The sequence below is a fragment of the Eretmochelys imbricata genome, chromosome 22 (genome assembly GCF_965152235.1).
Source record: "Eretmochelys imbricata isolate rEreImb1 chromosome 22, rEreImb1.hap1, whole genome shotgun sequence".
Classification (NCBI taxonomy): Eukaryota; Metazoa; Chordata; order Testudines; family Cheloniidae; genus Eretmochelys; species Eretmochelys imbricata.
Genome location: NC_135593.1, coordinates 9,776,903 through 9,795,494, shown reverse-complemented (window position 1 = coordinate 9,795,494; position 18,592 = coordinate 9,776,903). Strand labels below are relative to the sequence as shown.

Here is an 18,592-nt window from a genome sequence, read left to right as displayed (position 1 = left end):
TCTCTACTTCTACTCTCCTTCCCCCTCCATTAGATCTTTCCCAACGGGTCCTGTGACTAACGCTGCTGGCCTTTGGCAACTAGGGAATGGCTCAGTGCCTCTAGCCTTGATTGGGATTCTCACATCCCTGCTACGCCAGCTCTGCTCACACCTGTCTGCTGTTGGCAAGAAATCACCATTCCAGCCTGCAGAATGGGAGCGGGTGGGGTGGGGGGTGATGGGGCGAAGAGGAGGCAGAGGAGGGTGCAGGACACACGAGCTGAAAGGAATCACAGAGGGATAATAGGGTAGGGGAAGGAGATAGAAAGAAGTAGCAGCAGGAAAGAGAGGGTCAAGACTGAAGAAAGAGGAGGAGGAGCTGGTACTAAAGCAAAGGGGCAAGAGGGAGTTAGTGAGACAGTGGAACAAGCAGGTGCTAATAGAATAGGAGTGAGGTGGTAGGGCCATGCATTAGATGGTAACAGGTGCTTTCATCTCTAAGTCAGTGGTTCAGATCCAGCCCAGGTTAATGGCCAGAAATGCCTGCCCTGAGTGAAATTAATTTGCCATCCTCGGCCCATTTCTGAGTGTGCATGTCACAAAAGCACCACTGTGACAGGCATTGGCCAGCAGGCTCAGCAGAGGCTAAAAAGGGAACAGACCAGAAAGACTCAAGTTAGGGTGGGAGGATGTGGGGGGAGAGGATTTCCAATCTCCGGAGCCATCAAGCCAGTACCTTGCCCAACGGACACTGGAAAGAGAGCCAAGGGAGATGCCAGGGGAAGGATGGGCAAGAAGTAACCCCTTCTTCTTCAGTGTGTAATAGACTCTATGCCTTGTGCACATTAAGATGAGGGAAACTGTGAATAAGGCTATAAATAAACGTGCCAGGAGATGCTCTAGAAACAATCATTATAAACCACCAGAGCAAAGCGCGAGTAGTTTGTGATGTCATCAGCATCGTGGCATGTATTTATATCCCTATAATTCATAATCATTTGTTCTCATTCCCTATCATCTCTCTCCACAAAATACAACACAGGGGCGAGATGCAATCATAAATATAACAGGATCTGAGCTGACATGACATGATATAAAGCAGCAGGGTTCTGGGTGCTGCTGCCCAAGGGCGGGGATTTAGCTGTGCACTGCATAATGCAAACCTCTCGGCAGACTCACCACCTCAAAGGAGTCTGGCTTTCCTAGGAGTTAGGTGTAACCAAGCTCAGGGCCCCGCTGTGCTACGAGCAGTTCGTATTCAAGAGACAGTCCCTGTCTCAAATAACATACCATGCGAGGGCTAGATTGTGGAACTTACACGTCACCTCCTCCATGCAGGATGGATCACAGTTACCTGTGCTTAAATGGAAGTTTATGTTCCATGTAGGCCTGTGTAATCCTGGATAATCTTCTTCATTTAAATATAAACCACAAAACTATTCAGTCATGCCATGCTCCTTATACAGTGCCTTTAACAGACTTCAGTACTGCCCTGGCAGAGACCATTCATCCTCTCCTTGAACTAGCTTCTTCCTCCCCTGCTTTATGGTGGGAGCGAAAGATACCAAGGACATAATCACTTCCATAGCAACCAGCTGTGAAGGCGCATACAGGAGATTATGATTTCAGGTGGGGAATAAACAGCAGAGACACAGATGAATCCTTGAAGAACACGTTTTCACGCCAGTGTCCTTTGTAATAAAGAGCCAGCAAAGAGAAATACAGAAAATTTAGGACGGAGGGGGCTGAATAATTTCCTCGTCGGATGTTTTTCAGCTTGCCATGAGATGTCAGCCATCCTTTAAATCTGTCAGGCTTTATATCGCCAGCAGCAGAGTGGGGATTGAAAACTAAAGATCTTTCCCCGAGCGAATTCAAGGCATTGTGAACAGCTCTCTAATTCTTCCTGCTCCCAGCAGTTGAGAGGGGAGAGTCAGAACTCAACCTCCACACGGCAGGAGATCTTCCCTCCAACCACCCGGTGCTTTGCAGCATCACAGAATGAAGCTTTCCTAAATGAACATTTTGAATAACCTGCCTGGTTAGCTGGGTGCTTGCCTTCATTGCTGTAGTGTCTGAGGGGCCCACAAACTTGAAGGAAGTTATCCTCACCAACTCCCTGTGGGCAGAGCCATAAGGGCAGACTGAGGTCCAGAGAGAGAGAGAGCATTGCCACCCCCTAAAATGTTACCGGGAGTCTCGCCATATTTGGTGATTCACTTACAGCCTCAGCGCCTGGACCAAGGGATTATGGTGGGGACTCTCGAACAGAAAACCCCAGTCCTCATGGTTGTGAGGAAAAGCTTGAAATGTGGGTACCCAAAAGGGCTCAGAAACCAAAGACACACACAAGACACACTCGCTCCCTTTCTCTCCAAATGATGCTTCAGCTTCCTCCTCTGTACAACTCTTGGCCTTTCTGAACATTGGGGATTCACAAAACAGGATGAAGGCCCTAGTTTTCAAAAGTGGCCTTTAAGTCTGGGGGACCCCATCTTGGGCTGCCCAAGTTTAGGGCCTAATTTTCACATGGAGTGGCTCTCAGCCAGGGGTATGCGTACCCCTGGGGGTAGGCAGAGGTCTTCCAGCTCTCACAGGCTGTTCCTTGGAGCTGTGGGTTCTTAGCACCTTTGGGCGCTTCAGGGTTGGGCATAAAACATCAGGGGTCCCTTCTGAAAAATTTGGCCTGAGTGACTTGCCAGGGGTCAGCCAGGGCATCTGTGGCCGAGCTGGAAACTGAGTCCAGTGCTTCACTCCAGCTCCCTGGCTCCTTTTCTGGCCAATCTCTTGTTTGTTTATTTGGATTGCTATATAATTAATAACCTCTCCAAAATGTCTAGGCGCTCCTGACACCACACGTAGGTAGCAGCTTATCCCCTAGAATTAGCAGTGCAGAACTGAACCAGTTACTACCGTGAAGCCTTGTCTACTTCAGGACTTCCCTCCCATCTTGCCAGGGTCTAGCTGGGACCACCTCCTCCGCAGCAATATGGAAAGGGCAGGGTGGTTACAGCCACTCTCTCAGCAGCCTCACCTGACCCCCACATTGAAAAACTCTGCCCTACAAAATTCATTCCACACAGCTCAAGCCCCATTTTCTTCAGCTACCTCTTTAATAACTGCCACAGTGGGGACTGAACCAGTGACCTCCAGAGTTTAAAGCGTGAGCTGCGACAGCTTGAGCTACGGAGGCAGTGTTGAAAGACTTGACAGTGCCCTCCCTTAAATCAAGAGGGTTCAGCCTTGGGTTTCTCTGGGATAATGTTTTGGACATTGTTTCTTTAAGAGGCGTGGAAAACAGAAATTAGGCTTGCTGATGAGAGGTGGGTCTGGAAGCAGGCGAGCTTTGAAGTGTGGTGCCTAGCTGCTGTGTTTGCTGGGCGAGACATGAGTTTGCCATTAGGTGCATAACTTCATTGCAGAGAGCCAGGCAGCGATGAATAAGGAATGGCTCTGGTGCGCTCAGATCATGAAGGAATGGGGATAATCCCTGCATGACCTCATGCCTAGGCTGTGGGAAGGGGTCTTCTGGGGTGGTCTCCACAACCTTAGGACTTGTGGCTGTGCTGTAGCCCTGGACTCCCAGACAGGAGCGTGGCACTGAATCCAGGAGCAGGCAGGCTGCAAAGCAGACAGGGCCTGAATTCCCAGGGCAAGAAAGGAGTCACACAGCTGGTTTAGAGGTAACAGCTGAAAGGGATTTGAGTGCTTTTTCTCTGTGAATAGCTGAGGGAGGTGGAAGAGGATGGGGGCTCTGGGAGGGGAGAGGGTCATCTGAAAAGACCATCTCAGGCTTTCCATTTTCAAGTGGGTAGGGTGGGGAATTGTGCTGCTCCCAAGCACTCATTCTATGGCAGGGAGGATACCAGGTGTCTGAGGTCCTGGGCTGTGTCCCATATCAAATCAGTAGGGCGTGGTTTGAAAAAAAAAAACAACCCATCCCACTCTTCATGGACAGAGCTACACCAGTAACCGCCTAGACATGGACAAGGATTTAAAAAGCAAGTTGGGAAATTTAAAAAGCCTACAGACCTGGGTTACAAACCCAACAGCAAACGGACAAGGCTCATAAGCAGCAAGAACAGCACCTTAGAGCAAGTGGGCTGAGCATTTAAAGAAAAAAAAAGACCCAAATCATAATTAGCAAAAGGGTGGGAGGGGCAGGGAAAATCTTGTCTTCCATTCCATCTCTTTCCCCTTTCTTAAAACACCATCTGCAGACTGTAAATCTTGCAGGGCACAAGCCTGTCTTCCCACCTGTCTGCAAAGCACCCAGAGCGCTTGTGGGCCCCATGTACCACCCAAAGGCAGTAACTGTGGCTAGCACTGTAAGGGCCTGATCCACAGTGCATAGAAATTCCACTGACTTCGATGGGCTTTAGATCAGGCCCTAAAAGCATCCCAAGGGGTTATATTCTGCCAGGAAGAGACCCCTGGGCCAAGCTGTGAAATCTTGTTCTATGGTGATGAGATCAGGAGGCTTGTTTCGGGTTCATCTCCGATCACTACAAAATGTGCTTTATGTGATGAGCCCAGACAGATTTCAGTTGTTTAAGCTAATCCCTCGATGCTCTACTGACCAATGTTTGGTAGCAGTGTCGTGTTTTTTTTGTTGTAGTAAGTTGACTGCTCTATGCTATTAAAACTTTGCAAAAAGAGAGGGCATTTCAAACTGTGGGATGTGCAAACCAGCTGGATGCAAATGGCCAAGCTCCTCCAGTGTCCAGCACGTCTCTTTTAGAAACAAGGGGTACTTGGAAAGTAGGAGGGTTCTCTTCTGGGATGGTGGAATATGTCAGTGCTTTGGACTGTGGAATGAGGCTGTAGCTCCTGAGTGGGGGCAGCATGCATGAGGAGGGCCTTTGAACAGCTGGCATTGCATTGACACTTCAGTAGAGACGTCCCAAGCGTAGCAGGGGAAGCACTAGGAACGTGGTTTGCTCCAATCTCTTTGAACCTGCATAATTCAGCCCTGAGCCACTTCAGACGTGCTGTACCAGAGTGGAAGGCTTGAGATTGCCAAGCATTAGGGATCCCGCCGTGTGTATGTGCATGGCAGAGCATTGGATGAAACACAGTTCTCATGAATTTCTCCTCATTCTCTCTCTCTTTCATCTAGTTCCTCCCCAGATTATAAACATCTCATCAGACATCACGGTGAACGAAGGTAGCAGCGTAACTCTCATGTGCCTGGCCTTTGGGAGACCAGAGCCTACGGTGACATGGAGGCACCTGTCTGGAAAAGGTAAGAGGATGCCTTCAGATGGACAGGGAGACTTCGGGCATCTGCGATGGTTCTGAACAGATACACTCAAATGCAGTAGGGGACTGGCCACAGGAGGGATTGCTCAGTTTTTCTTCCTGTGTATTTCTCTCTCTATGAGCCTTTGCCCTTAGTCCTTGGTTCCTGATAGTGTTCCTGGAATTGTAGTGAAGGAATGGCACCAGGAGTCAGGACTCATAGGATCCGTGTAGGGCTCTGCCTGATTTGCTGCGTGGCCTTGGGCAAGTTACTTAACTCCTCTGTGCCTCAGTTTCCCCATGTGTAAAATGGCCATCATGGAACTTGCGTGGGGCTAGTTACTTAACTTTGCTTTGCCTCAGTTTCCTCAACTGTACAATGGAGATCCTGGCACTTGCCTACTTTTGAGGGACACTGCAAGGTGTAAGTGATTAATGATTGTAAAAATCTTTGAGGTCTGTGGGTGAAAGAGGCTAAATAAACACAAAGTCTTAAATATTTAGATGTTTGTTTCCTGGGTGAAGCTTCCAAGCTCCTGCTTAGCAAGCAGGAGGGATTCGCTCCCATAATGGGGTGAGGGACGAGGAGTTATTATTCATAACAATAATACGCTGCATGTTGCTAGCCCCTTCTGTCCCAGCATCCCGAAGCATTTTACAGACACTAGTGAATGAAGCCCCTCTATCCCCCAGAGACACAGTGTCAGTGCCATGACCTTCATTGTACAAAGGGGGAAACTGAGGCATGGAGCAACGAAGTGACTTGCCCAAGGATACACACAAAGTCAGTGCTGGGGATGAAACCCTGGAATCCCAATTCCCAGTCTTCTGCTTTAACCACTAGACCTCACTCTTTGCTTAGAACTCTGACTGTCGGGTTGTTTTACAGGTTGTTTTTCTCTGTGTATTCATAAACCTGCTGAATATTGTACTTCTGTGATGCTTCCCGGGGGTACCCAGGGCTGGGTGGCATCTTGCTGCCACCTGCCCTTAGTGTGTGTGTGTCTGCCTGTTGTGGGTGTGCTCCCCAACAGCACCGGTCATGGCAAACCCAAGCCTCCCCTCTTGGCCTTGCAGGCTCTGTTGTCACAGTCTGACCCCGGAGGCCTCCGAGCATCTCCCTGGACTGTCCAGCCCCTGGTCCGCTGGACACTTGCAGTATTCATTGATCTGCTGCTTCCAAAGAAAGAGGACAGCCCATCTTACCAGTTCCCCATTAGATCACTGCTCCGCTTAAATTACAGCACTTAGATTAGTTTATAGTGACGTCAAGTATAACATTATTTAACAAAGCACAGAGATTCAAATGGTAGCAAGTAGAAGTCTTGGAAACAAACGATTACAAAATCAAATCAAAACACGCACTCTAGAGCCTAGATTTAATTAACCAGATACTCTCCTGTCTAGTAAAGAATTGCTCGCCCAAAGTCCCTGCAGTGCTTCACAGCCACGCTGGCTGTGAGCCTTCTTTCATGAGACGTGAATATGGTCACTTTGCCTCCTAGGTCAGGGGTGGGCAAACTATGGCCCGTGGGCCACATCTGGCCCGGGCCCTGAGCTCCTGGCCGGGGGGGGCTTGCCCCTGGCCCCTCCCCCACTGTTCACCCTCCCCCGCAGTTATGCCGCTGTGCGGGCAGCATGGCTTGTGCCCGCCCACCTCCCAGGCTTTCCAATAAGCCTGTCCTGCCGCTCTGAGTGCCCTGGTAAGGGTAAGAGGATGGGGGGAGGGCAGGAGGTGCCGGGAGGCAGTCAGAGCACAGGGAGCGGTTGGATGGGGCAGAGGTTCGGGTCGGGGGGGGGGGGGGGGGCGGTCAGGAGACAGGAAGCAGGGAGGGTAGTTGGGAGGGGGGTTCCCAGGGTTTGGGGGGGACAGGGAGCAGGGAGGGTTGGATAGAGGGTGGGGCCCTGGGGGAGCAGTTAGGGATGGGGGTCCTGGAAGGGGGGCGGTCAGGGGACAAGGAGTGGGGGAGGGATGGATGGGTTGGAGGTCCCAGGGGTCCTGTCAGGGGGCGGGGGGTGTGGACAGGGGGCGGGGCAGTTAGGGGACAGGGAGCCGGGGGGCTTGGATAGGGTGTTTGGTCCGGGGAGGGTGGTTAGGGGTGGGGGGTCCCGGGAGGGGGCAGTTAGGGGACAAGGAGCAGGGGGAGTTGTTCTGAGGGGGGCAGTCAGGGGGCAGGGGGCAGGCTGTTTGGGGAGAAACAGCCTTCCCTACCCAGCCCTCCATACCATTTCGCCACCCTGATGTTGCCCTCGGGCCAAAAATTTGCCCATCCTTGTCCTAGGTGAAGGATTCCATGTGTTGCTTTGCACTCCAAAATATACCAGACTTATCCTTTGTCTTTTTCAAAAACAGGTAACCCCTCCCCCTGCCGCTATTTGTTTCTTCCAGTAGAATTCCTTTCTTGTAGATTTTACTCTCTCAATTTGCACCTGGCTCAATATGCAAATAGGCGTTCGATACACAAGTGGCCAGACAGGGAGATTGGTGTCAGTTACTTCCTGCCTGATAGGAACATCTCCAAGGTACGTCACCTCCTAGTGATCTGCCGTAACCCCAAGACCTGAAGAACATCATTTTCAGTATAGGTACGTAACTCCTTAAACATTATCCGCCCATACATTTTGCAGTGATTGTGACGACAAGTGGGAAACTGACTCTCAGCAGAGACCTCACATGCCACCCTTCAGTGGACTGTTATGCCAATATCTGACCCAGGGATCCTTGTACAACCTTATGCACCCTGTTTCCTCTGCAAGTTGGCACCAAGGGTCACAACCACCAATGTGAACACTGAGAATGTATGTGCACATGTGTAATGTGTAAGTTGACATCCACACACACACACACACACGCACGCATGTTCTCCAGTTACTCCTTTTGATGCACTGGGCCGTTAAAAATACAAGCAATCATGGGCAATCAACACGTCATGTTGCTTTTCTACCTTTGACATGGCCTGGCAGCTGTATTCACTTTACTATGAATCGTGAAGCATATTTTTTTAACGACAGTTCACACCACGAGGCGCACCATGTCTTAGCACAGCGGGAAACCGAAGTAAAAGGACATTGCCACTTCAGAACTCCTGTAAGTAAAGGACTAATAGCGCTGACTGGAGGTGATGTATAGCGTGAATAGGAACTGTACAACCTGCATCCGCCCAGCTCGGCTGAAGTATCTAAAACAGTCCTGACCTGCAGTTCAAACCTTGCTACCCTGGCCCATCCACCTCTGCAGCTGCATCTCATCTCTTAACGTGGAGCATAATTCTCGTTTCTCCCCCGAGTCCTGAAATGGAAGCTGTCCGGCAGTGAGCGATGCGGTATCTTTGTGTCATGTGTTTGACTGCAGTATTTGACTGCAGCACACTAATGTTGGCTATGTCTACGCTGGCGATTGAATGACAAAACGTTTGTCCTTCAGCCGTGTTAACCCCCGTCCCCAAAATAAGACAAAAGTTTTACCGTGACAGGTGCCAGTGTGAACAGTGCGTTGTCGGCAGCCGACAACGCAAATGCCGCTCGTTGGGGGTAGACGTTTTTTGTCGGCAGGAGAGCCGATAAACAGCTGCTACATGGCGCGACTTTTAGCGGTATGGCTGTGGAGATGCAGCCATGTCACTAAAAGCTGTGTAGTGTAGACATAGCCTTTCTCTCGTAACTAAGCTTAGGTCCCAGATCTCTCCAGGCAGGGTATAAAAGACTCTTGTGCTGAGACTCAGAAGATCTGGGTTCAAGTACCTCCTCTTCTCCCTGGGTGATTCATGTCACTGCTCTCTGCCTCAGTTTCCCCATTTGTAAAACAGGAATTCTAATATTTCCATTCTTCTAACCTTTGTCTTCTCTATTTAGACTGTAGAGTCTTCAGTGAAGGGGCGGTCTCTTACAATGTCTCTGTACAGCGTCTAGCACAACGAAACCCTGGTCTTGGTTGGAAGCTCTAGGTGTTATTGTAGTACAAATAATCATCATCATCATTGCAGGCAGTGGTATTTGCTCAGATCCTGCAGCAGGAGAATAGGACCCCTGCTTGTCAATCCCCATCTCCAGAGAGGAAAGGGGGAGCTAGTTCATGGGTTAATTGAGCTGTTCTGCTCTTCCTCCTCCTATTACTGTGTTTTTCAGGCCAGAATGCGGGCGGGTGTATCTGAAGCTTTTGGAGTTAGGAATGCATTTGATATTGATGCCTGGCTTTGGGTATCCAGTAAGCATTAAGAGGCAGGTACGCAGCGGCAGGGGAATGCCTCCTCTCCAAGTGAATGCTGCTAATGGCAACGTTGTCTCACTTTCAGACAAACACCATGGCCCAAGGTCAGGAAGCCCAAAGAACCTGATTCTGATCCCACTCACACTGGTGTAAATCTGGAGTAACTCCGTTGACCTCAATGGAATGATGCCAGGGTGACACTGATGTAAGAGGAGAATCGAGCCTGGTTCTGTCTTCAGCGGTTCTTACTGAGCGTGACCAAGGCTACATCGGCCAGTGATGCCCAGATGATGTCTCCTCGACAGCTTTAGCAGCCTCATTGGGGTAGTGTGGGTGGATTTTAAAAAGGGCTGAATCAGACTTAGCATTGCACTTACATAAGCTAGTCGGTTATATCAGCTAGTCAGATCTCATGCTTCTGGATTAAGCTGATTGCTTCAGGAGTAAGGAAAAGATTTCCTCTTCTTTATCCCCAACGTTCCAAAATTGGCCAGATATCTATAAAGTGGGATGGAGCAGCAACCTTGTTTTAAATCAGTGGGTCCTGACCACTGCCAGAGCCTTGGTATTGAGCTAGTTGGACCAGTGATGCACTGATTCACTGACTCCTGAGTTCTCATTATCTGAGTTCACGTTATTTATTTGTACTCACAGATGCCTCACAGTTGTAACTAAGTGCTTTCTGTATAGCTAAGCGTGAAGGAGGGAGACATACATTAACAAGGTGTGTGGAGGCTCAGCCGCGTGCATGAATCTACATGGCTAAATCCGTCCCTTTCCAGTGCTCTGAAAACTCGTCAGTAGTAATACGACTGATACAGTTCTTAGATATGCTATGTCTATAAAGCCAAATTCTGGCCTTGGTTATGCACCCCAATGGCTTCCTTAGGGATGTACTGGAGGGGAGTTTGGCCCAATGTCTGTTTAGTTGTTTTAGCTGTTTAAGTAGATTTAGTTCTCATAAAAGATGCTATAGTGAGAAAAGTTCCCTGTTTATCTAAAGAGCATCAGCAGTGTGGTATGGTGTTCCCCATGACATCCTGCCAATATGTCTCAGCCCTTCCCTGGCAGAACTCCCCTATGCGTGAGAGAGTAATACAGCCTCCATGTCCCATTCAGGGCTGGTCACACTGCTGTGACTGTCAACAAGGGGCTGTAAGTGCCAGTGTTTTTTCTGCTGTAGACCAAGAACTGGACTGATTTCCCTCAGACCCCCAAATGTTCATCTAGAGACAGCTACAAGAACCAGCCAGTCTCTTAGAGATGAAAGCCTCTGTCTCCTGTTACCGGTAGTGCAAGCAGAATTTATTTCTTACCAGTATGCTGCACCAGCTAAATGGGGGAGTAGAGCCCTGTCCTCCAGCAGGGCTGCTGTACAGACCCCAGATAGGAGATGCTAGATGCAGCTGTGTGGAAGGGCTGGGGGCAGGCTAGGTCTGCTCCTCCTGTGTCTTTCCAGTATGGCGTACCGGCTATAAATATCTTACTGGTACGGCATACCGGACCGCACCACCATACTTCCCCACTGTGTCTTACTGAACCATGGAGCTGGCATAATTCTTGCCATCCTTGTTGAGAAGAGAGCAGGTGAAAACATTTACAGCGAAGGCACCTGATTTACTGTGCACTGCAGACAAAGGCCTCCCTGCCACTGACGGGAGCTGCCAAAGCCATACGTCCATCTGCTGCTGCTGACCAGCGGCCCAGTCAGTTTGTGCTGGCAGTAACACCCGCTTTTGCTCGCTCCTGGCTCTCCTGCAATGCTGCTCTAAATCTCCTAGCTCTATTCAGTCATCTCTGCTGTGCCTCACGGCAGCCCTGCACCTGCTCCCCAGCTTGCTTTGCATCGAGACCAACCCTCCTTTTAGCTCTTCCCTCCTAAAACGTCAGGCCGGATCTTACAGACATGTGCCTTAAGCGCATGGCCATGCAGTATCTATTCCAAGCACCAGCAGGATCCTCTTTCTCTTGGCTCTTTATACTACTTGATTGCAGTATTCAGGGCTCCTGCTTAGCATAATAGGTTTGTTCTTTCATCTCGTCACTCTGTGACTGACCATCGTAAATCACCTGCTTCTCCTCAGAGACAGTATCCTACCAGACCCTACTTTGGCATGTCTGACCTGTATGTATCCCCCCAATCGCCCATGGAGAATATACTGCCAAAGACCGGGTACTTATTACTTAAACTGCCAGGCAGATCTGGAAGTTTTGGGGCCAATGGGATTGAATAAGGAGTGAGAGTCAACACAAAATTAGCCCATCCAGCCATGGTACGTATGTGCATAGCGTAGGTGGAATTATGGGAATAATGCTTGCCATGTAAATGAATCATGTACCAGAGCATGTATGACGAACATATCAGAAACACACATAGTACATATACCATAACTGTCAGGACTACATTTTTACAGTATGTATATTGGTAGATATATTACATGCTTTTGGCATGAATTGTATACATGTGTTGGCATGCTTACGTTATGTAATTTGGAACAATTGTTACATGCATTTTGGTATGCATGTCGTACAGTAAATTCCTCTCTCAAGTTACACCAGTGTAAATGTAAAGCAACTAATAGTGTTATTTACCAGATATATAGTAGAGGTAAACTGATGTTACTGGAGAGAAGAATTTAATGTATGACACACATGCCAACATGCAAAACATGTGTAAGACATATTTCAAATTATACAAAGCACCTGATTCATCCCAAAGGCATGTAACATATCTACTGACATATGTACAGCATAAACACACAACAAAACATGGATAATGTGTAGCAAAACGTGTATCATATATGTACAGAACCATTACTATCTGCACTAAAGCATAATCAGTGCAAAACACAATACATGTAACAAGTGCGGCTGTATAATACACAAACCAATTTCTCTCTGCAACCAGTGAAGAAAGAAATCTTTACAAATGTTTGAAATCCCCAGTATGTATTTAGTTGATCCTAAATACATATTTATATAAGCCTGAAGATCTTTTTAAAGGCATCTTGGCTTCTGGTAAATGCTTCCACTCACTTTTTATAGACTGTACATGGAAAGATTTAAAAAAACAAAATCATAAAACCCCAAGGAACTGAAATACAGCATTGAAGTCACGATGCAAAGGGAATGCTGGGGATATTCCAGGGTCAGACTGACCATCAACGCTCAACTCAGCTTATATCTTTATCTTTTTTTCTTTTGTTTTTATGGCTTTTATTTTTTTAACTCCCTGTCTTTTGTCCGTTTCTGTCCCAGCCTTTAAACACAGAGGCCTTCATTTTCTGAAGGGCTTAGTGATTTTGCATGTCTCTGGTTTTGGGTGTCCAACTCCAGGGACCTGATTTTCACCTGAGCACATTGCCCTCTGAGAATCAGGCCCTTTAAAAATCTCTCAAGTTGGGAACGCCAAAATTAAGACCTCAGAAATCACGAGGCACTTTTGAAAATGCATGCGAGGGTGGCTTTTTGTTCCTTTTACTTCATTTTTTTTATTTATTTGTTTTGAGGCCAATGGAAATCTAGCTGCATGCAAATGTTTCTTCCAAAGTATTTCTGTCTTCCTTCCCCCTCCCCTCTTTCAACTACTGAATGTCCATTCATAGGCACCAGGTCAGGAAAGTCTTTAAGCACAAGGTTAATTTTAAGACATGCTCAAGTCCCTTTGAATTCAATGGGAGCACGTGCTCAAAGTGAAGAAAGTGCTTAAGTGATTTCTTGAGTAGGGAGGCGTTCCTGAATTGGGGCTGCAGAGAGGCAGGATGGTCCAATGGTTAGAGTCCTCATCGGGGACATGAGAGAACAGGCTTCAATTGCACGCTCCGCTGCAGGTTTCTTGTGTGAGCTTCTTGAGCGGAGGTAGGACAAGAGGCGCAGGGCTTAATCTGCAGCAAGGGAGAATTTACTCAGGTATCAGGAAAAACTTCCTTACTGTAAGGATAGATAAGCGCTGGAATAGGCTTTCAAGTGAGGTTGTGAAATCCCCATCACTGGGGGGTTTTAAAAACAGGTTGGTCAGACACCTGTCAGGGGTGTTTACTTGGTCCTGCCTCGGTGAGGGGGCTGGACTTGATGACCTCGCGAGGTCCCTTCCAGCCCTACACTTCTATGATTTGATGACCGTAGGCAAGTCACTTAGCCTGTCCGTGCCTCAGTTTCCCATTTGTAAAATGGGAATCAAAGCACTGCCATGCCTTACAGGGGGTACTGACAGAGCTACATTAAAGACTGGGAGCTGCTCAAATACTAAGATAATGCGGGCCATAAAGGAACCTTTGTAAAATACTTCTGGGATGAAATGCTCTGGTTAAAATAGCAATCATAGGTATCGAGACTGGCATAACCAGGGTCATTCTTCTGCTGGAGAGGTGAAGTCTTATCTAGGCTGGAGGCCCCTTTGAAGACATCTTAATTATTACTCATACTTCTCATCAAGGGAGAGCACAGCATGTCTCTTAGTGTGATGGCTGGAGACAGGTATTTGGTCTCCGATTGCATGTGGAGCCTGATCCTGCGAAGTGCTGAGCATCCTTAATTCCCATCTGCATGGCTGGGAATTGTGAGCTCTCGGTCGCTGGCAGGAACCGATCTGATCTTTCCGAATTCCCTTTGATCCAACGCTCTCAGGAGATGCTAGCGTATCCCGGGTTTTGGACAGGTAGTAAATATCCCGAGAAGAGCTGTACTCAGGCTTTCTTTGGCATGTGTACTTCTGCTCGCTGATGAGACTGGAAAATGCAGAAGCACTCAAAAATGGTACCTTATTGAAACTTGATAAATTCAAGGACGTCTCCAAACGTTAATGAGTTCACTCTCACAGCCCCTCTCAGGAGGGAGAGAAATATCATATAAGAGCTGGGGGAATGAGGCTTATATAGAGTGACTTGCCCAAAGTCCCACACAGGAGGCCACTGGCAGACAACCCAGGAGCCGTGACTCCCACTGCTCTGCTCTGCAGCTGTATGTGTCGGGGACAGAACTTGCTTTTTTCCCATGTTTCATGCTCTTCCGTCTCTCTGCAGTCAGAGACCACACCTGTTCCTATTTATATTACACAGTGTCACTCTTTTTGTTCATTCCTGGGCGTGGGGAGGAAGGAGAAATACAGTTTGCATGTGCTGGTGGGATCTGTAGCTTCCGAAGGCACCAGGCATTGAGACAGCTAGCAGATCTTTGTAACGTTGCTGCGTCTTCACTCGACAGTTAGGGTCGGCTCCTGAGCAGGCAGCTGCTGACCTCTCGCCTCTGCACTGACAATTTTTTGAGCCTTCAGTTCTCATTGACTTGACAGGCTGATTGCACTAATTCAATTTGGGCTCGGCCCTGGGAGGGGCAAACAACCCTGCACAGCATTTCAGTTGCACCTTAATCCTGACCCAAAGCATCCCCCGCTGTTATAATCCTCCCTGCCATTGAACTTTGCTGATGTATTCTATCTGAGCTACAGCACCCTCTGCCATTCCATCCCTAGCCCCCGCCCACCCTTTTACCGATGCACCCCAGACCCCATCAGCAGCTGGACACACAGGGACACAAACAGCTCTGGCAAAGGTTTTCCATCATACCCTTCAGTCCCCCTGCTCTTTCAGTACCTGGTCCCCATACAGCTCTGCCAGTGGGTATCAATCCCAGATTACACTGCCCCTTTCCTAGTTCCCCCACATACAATCGCTCGCTTTAGGTGACCGCACCTGTACAGAAAGCACCCACCCTGCTTCCTTCTGCTTTTGTAGCCCTGGGATTTTCCTGATCCAATCTTGTGCAGCAGCAGTGGCTTTCTACTTGCTGTTTTAATATCTAATCAGCCCGCAATAAATACGGTGGAGCCCCACCAAAGTAATCTCATTTGTGACCTAAACCAGGCACAATTGCAAATGACTAACGAGAGACATCTAATATATTGACCTGCTGTGCCATCTCATCTTGTCGCCGCCTCTGTTTCTTTTGCCTTCCGATCTCCAAGGTGCTCTGTTTCCCCATCTGAAGACCTGTTTAGAGGCTAATTAATCCCCCAAGAGTGTGGATGAGGTGGCTGAGATGAGAAATCAAGGTTATTCATATCTTGCTCAGTAAAACAGTTATGGGCAAGCAAGCTGTTCCTAGCACGTTTCTGCAAAGCAAATTTCTGTTGGCTAACTTCGCTTCTTGTTGTAAATGAGAAGTGTAGGAAGGTCTAGCAATGCGCTTTTTACCAGATGGGCAGCCATATGTTTCCCCTCTCTGTATGCATCCGTTTTAGCTTTGGCACGCACATATGCCTGTATTTTTGCAACTTAACAATATTAAAACTAATTCCATTTATGCTCCTTTTGGGTTGGTTGATTGAGTCGTAAATTCTTTGGAATATCTTCCTTGGGAGGCCCTTTTTATTCCCCTCCCCGAAGCCAAGAGAGGCTGAGCAATCTGCTCACAGCATAGGAGCTGGACTCAGTGCATTTGCACAGTCTTGGAATGAAGTGCTGCAGGGAGCAGCCCTTACTTTCTGGAATTATGACCGTTCTCCAGGGAGGAGAACACTCCTTGCCCACACTCCTTTCTTGTGAACTGTTCTGGGACTAAACACAGCCTGGCCCTAAAGCAGAAGAAGTTGTGAACGCCCAGGACAGAGAAATAATTTTGTTATGGAAGGCACCAGCAGGTGGCACTGTTGGGCAGTTTTACAAATTCTTTTTTCTTAGGGTGCAAGCAAGTTTTGACTCCTGGGGAGATGTGCTGTGTTGTGCTTTTTTTGGGATTAAGCACGGTTGTGTGTCGAGGTAGATTGGGGAGAGAGGGAGCTGTGTGAGTTTGCTCTGTGCCTTGGTCTCTGACTGGAGTCAGTGCTTCAGGCAGAGTTGCTCCCTGGGCATTGGTGGTGAGCTGAGATTCCTGAAAGAAGAGATTGCCCTGCATGCTGTTTGACCATCTTAGTTCAGGACTGGTGTACGGGTGTATACCCAAACTCCACTTCACTGATTTCTCCTCCTCCTCCTCCTAAAAAGTCTGCTTGCAAGGATCTGGACTTCTGCTACCTCTTGGTAAAGGGGCAACATGGGTCTCAGAAGAAGGGGCAATAGAACAAAAGAATCTTAGCCCCTAATGCTGCAGTGAGCTCTGCGTGGTCAGACATCTTGCATCCAGGTGGGGCTCACAGCAGGATCTGGGTCTTCTGGAGTGGAACCATGGCCAAAGTGAGAGTCAGCTGGAGAAAATATCAAGCTAATACAACTAGGGGGAAAATAATCCAAACCACAGACACTGAGTGGAAGGGAGGTACCTGGTGAAGGTTCTTGGCTGAAAGAGACTCAGGGTCTGTCTACGTTGGGGAAGTTCATATTGATGCAGCGACTCTGATGCAAAACTCAACTGCAGCTGCAATCCCGCAGTGGACAACGAATCTCACACCACTGCAATGTTGCTCTGTGCAGGCCCCAGTGCAGCTCATCTACATTAGGGGTTTGTACCAAAGTAGCTACCTTGAGGCAAATCTCTAAAGAAGACAGGCCCTCGATGGTGACAGTGGGCAGCCAACAAAGCACAAGCTGGCCATGTCGGACATCAGCCCCAAACAGGAGCATCGGTAGCACTGTGATCTGCATGTGCAAAGGCACCAAATCAGGGAGCAGAGTGCGAATGCTCCTTCTCTCCGCAGCCCTGATGTGATGATCACAACCACGATACTGCTTTCAGCCTGGAAAGAGTTCAGATAAAGCAACACAAAGATCAGGGTTGCTGGCAGGAGTGATTCCCGTAGAGATAGAAAAAGTTACTCGCCAATGGAGGGTCTCGCTCTCCCCACCTTGCACCGGGCCTCCTCGCTCACACCTGTGCAAAGTGGGCTTCGCATGCCATCCAGTCAGGACGGTAGCAATTTACACTTATTTTGCACAGGTATAAATAATGACCTCAAGAGCCGGGCAGTAGGGAATCGGGCCTGAGTGGGAGGGAGGGGGAATATCCGTATACAAGGGTATAAGCACAGAGGAGGGATTGGTTAGAGTAGCTCATAGGGAAAAATGAGATGAAAGTTTTTAAAAAAGGAAAAACTAGACTGAATATGAAGACTGCATCTTGACAGTTATGGCCTGTGGGCAGCATGGGCTGTGTGATTGTGGGGCTAAATATCCCATCCTCTAAGAGGGGGGACTCTGAACAGGCTGTTTCCCCTCCTCTGCCCTCAACAGAACACACAAGACCCTGACGTAGGGCCCCGTTCAGAAAAGCACTGAAGTATGTGCTTAGATCCCATTGATTTCAGTGGGATTTAAAGACAGGCTCAGGCTAGCCAACTGAATGTGTACCTCGGCTCTTGGACGGGGCTGTACTCGGGCAGCTAGCCCACGGCTTCGCTGCGATGTTTAGCACGCTAGCTCGAGCAGAGCTAGCATGTGTCTGGCTACTTGCACTGGGAATTGCACTTCCCAGCTGCAGTGTAAATGTACCCTTGCAGTTGAGAACATGCTTAAAGACTTTGTTGAGTTGGGGCCTTCGTCCCCAATCTCCCTGCTCGATGTGGTAACTCAAAAACAGAAAACCCCACTTTAAACTTCATCCATGAACTTGTGTGCCCCTAGGAGATCCCTCTAGGACCTCCTGTATCCTAACACTCCTTTGCTAGGCTGGTTGTAGCTAAGTGGGTCCACCTCCAGCATGACTCAGGAGTAGTTATCTTCAATCATAGGGCAAGAGATTCAGCATCCAGGCTGATTTAACAGAACAGCTCTGCATACCTGCATAGGGTCTCTTACATCCGTACAGGGAATGTTTGATCGCCTTCTCCCTCTCCCTTGGGGACCAGCCATTCAGCTCTACACGAAAAGGACCCAGTGGGTAATTTATACAGTGCATGGGGCAGGGAATGAGTCAGAACATCTGTAAAGGGAAAGGTCACCCCCGCGGACCGTCTTGTGGCATTAAATATTTCCTCTGTCACTGATGACTACACAGTCGCCAAGCTAATTGGACCCTTCTCTCTGTGCTGAGCTTAGAGGAGGGGAGAGGGATGGAAAATAAATAAATAAATAAATAAAACATGACAAACAGCCGTTAGCAGTGAGGATTTTAATTGGAGTGGAACATTCTGCCTGGCTAGTCGGACCTAGCTGACTCCAAGGAGGGGTCCCTCTCCAATCTGGGATCCCGACTGCTGGGCTGGGGGAGGAACCGGGCTCATTAAGCAGAAAATCC

The 18,592-nt window shown here is 48.5% G+C and overlaps 1 protein-coding gene across 4 annotated transcripts in view; it reads left to right on the top strand.

Annotated features, from left to right (window-relative positions):
* The window catches only part of LOC144278430 (opioid-binding protein/cell adhesion molecule), a 335,321-nt gene that overhangs the window by 238,317 nt on the left and 78,412 nt on the right, over positions 1–18,592 (top strand). For 2 of the 4 annotated variants that reach the window (XM_077839721.1, XM_077839719.1), the window contains exons 3-4: positions 5,099–5,224; positions 7,115–7,117. In XM_077839721.1, coding sequence (XP_077695847.1) covers positions 5,099–5,224; positions 7,115–7,117 — 129 coding nt within the window. The remainder of the gene's footprint in view (positions 1–5,098; positions 5,225–7,114; positions 7,118–18,592) is intronic. The other 2 variants (XM_077839722.1, XM_077839720.1) reach the window with 1 other exon arrangement.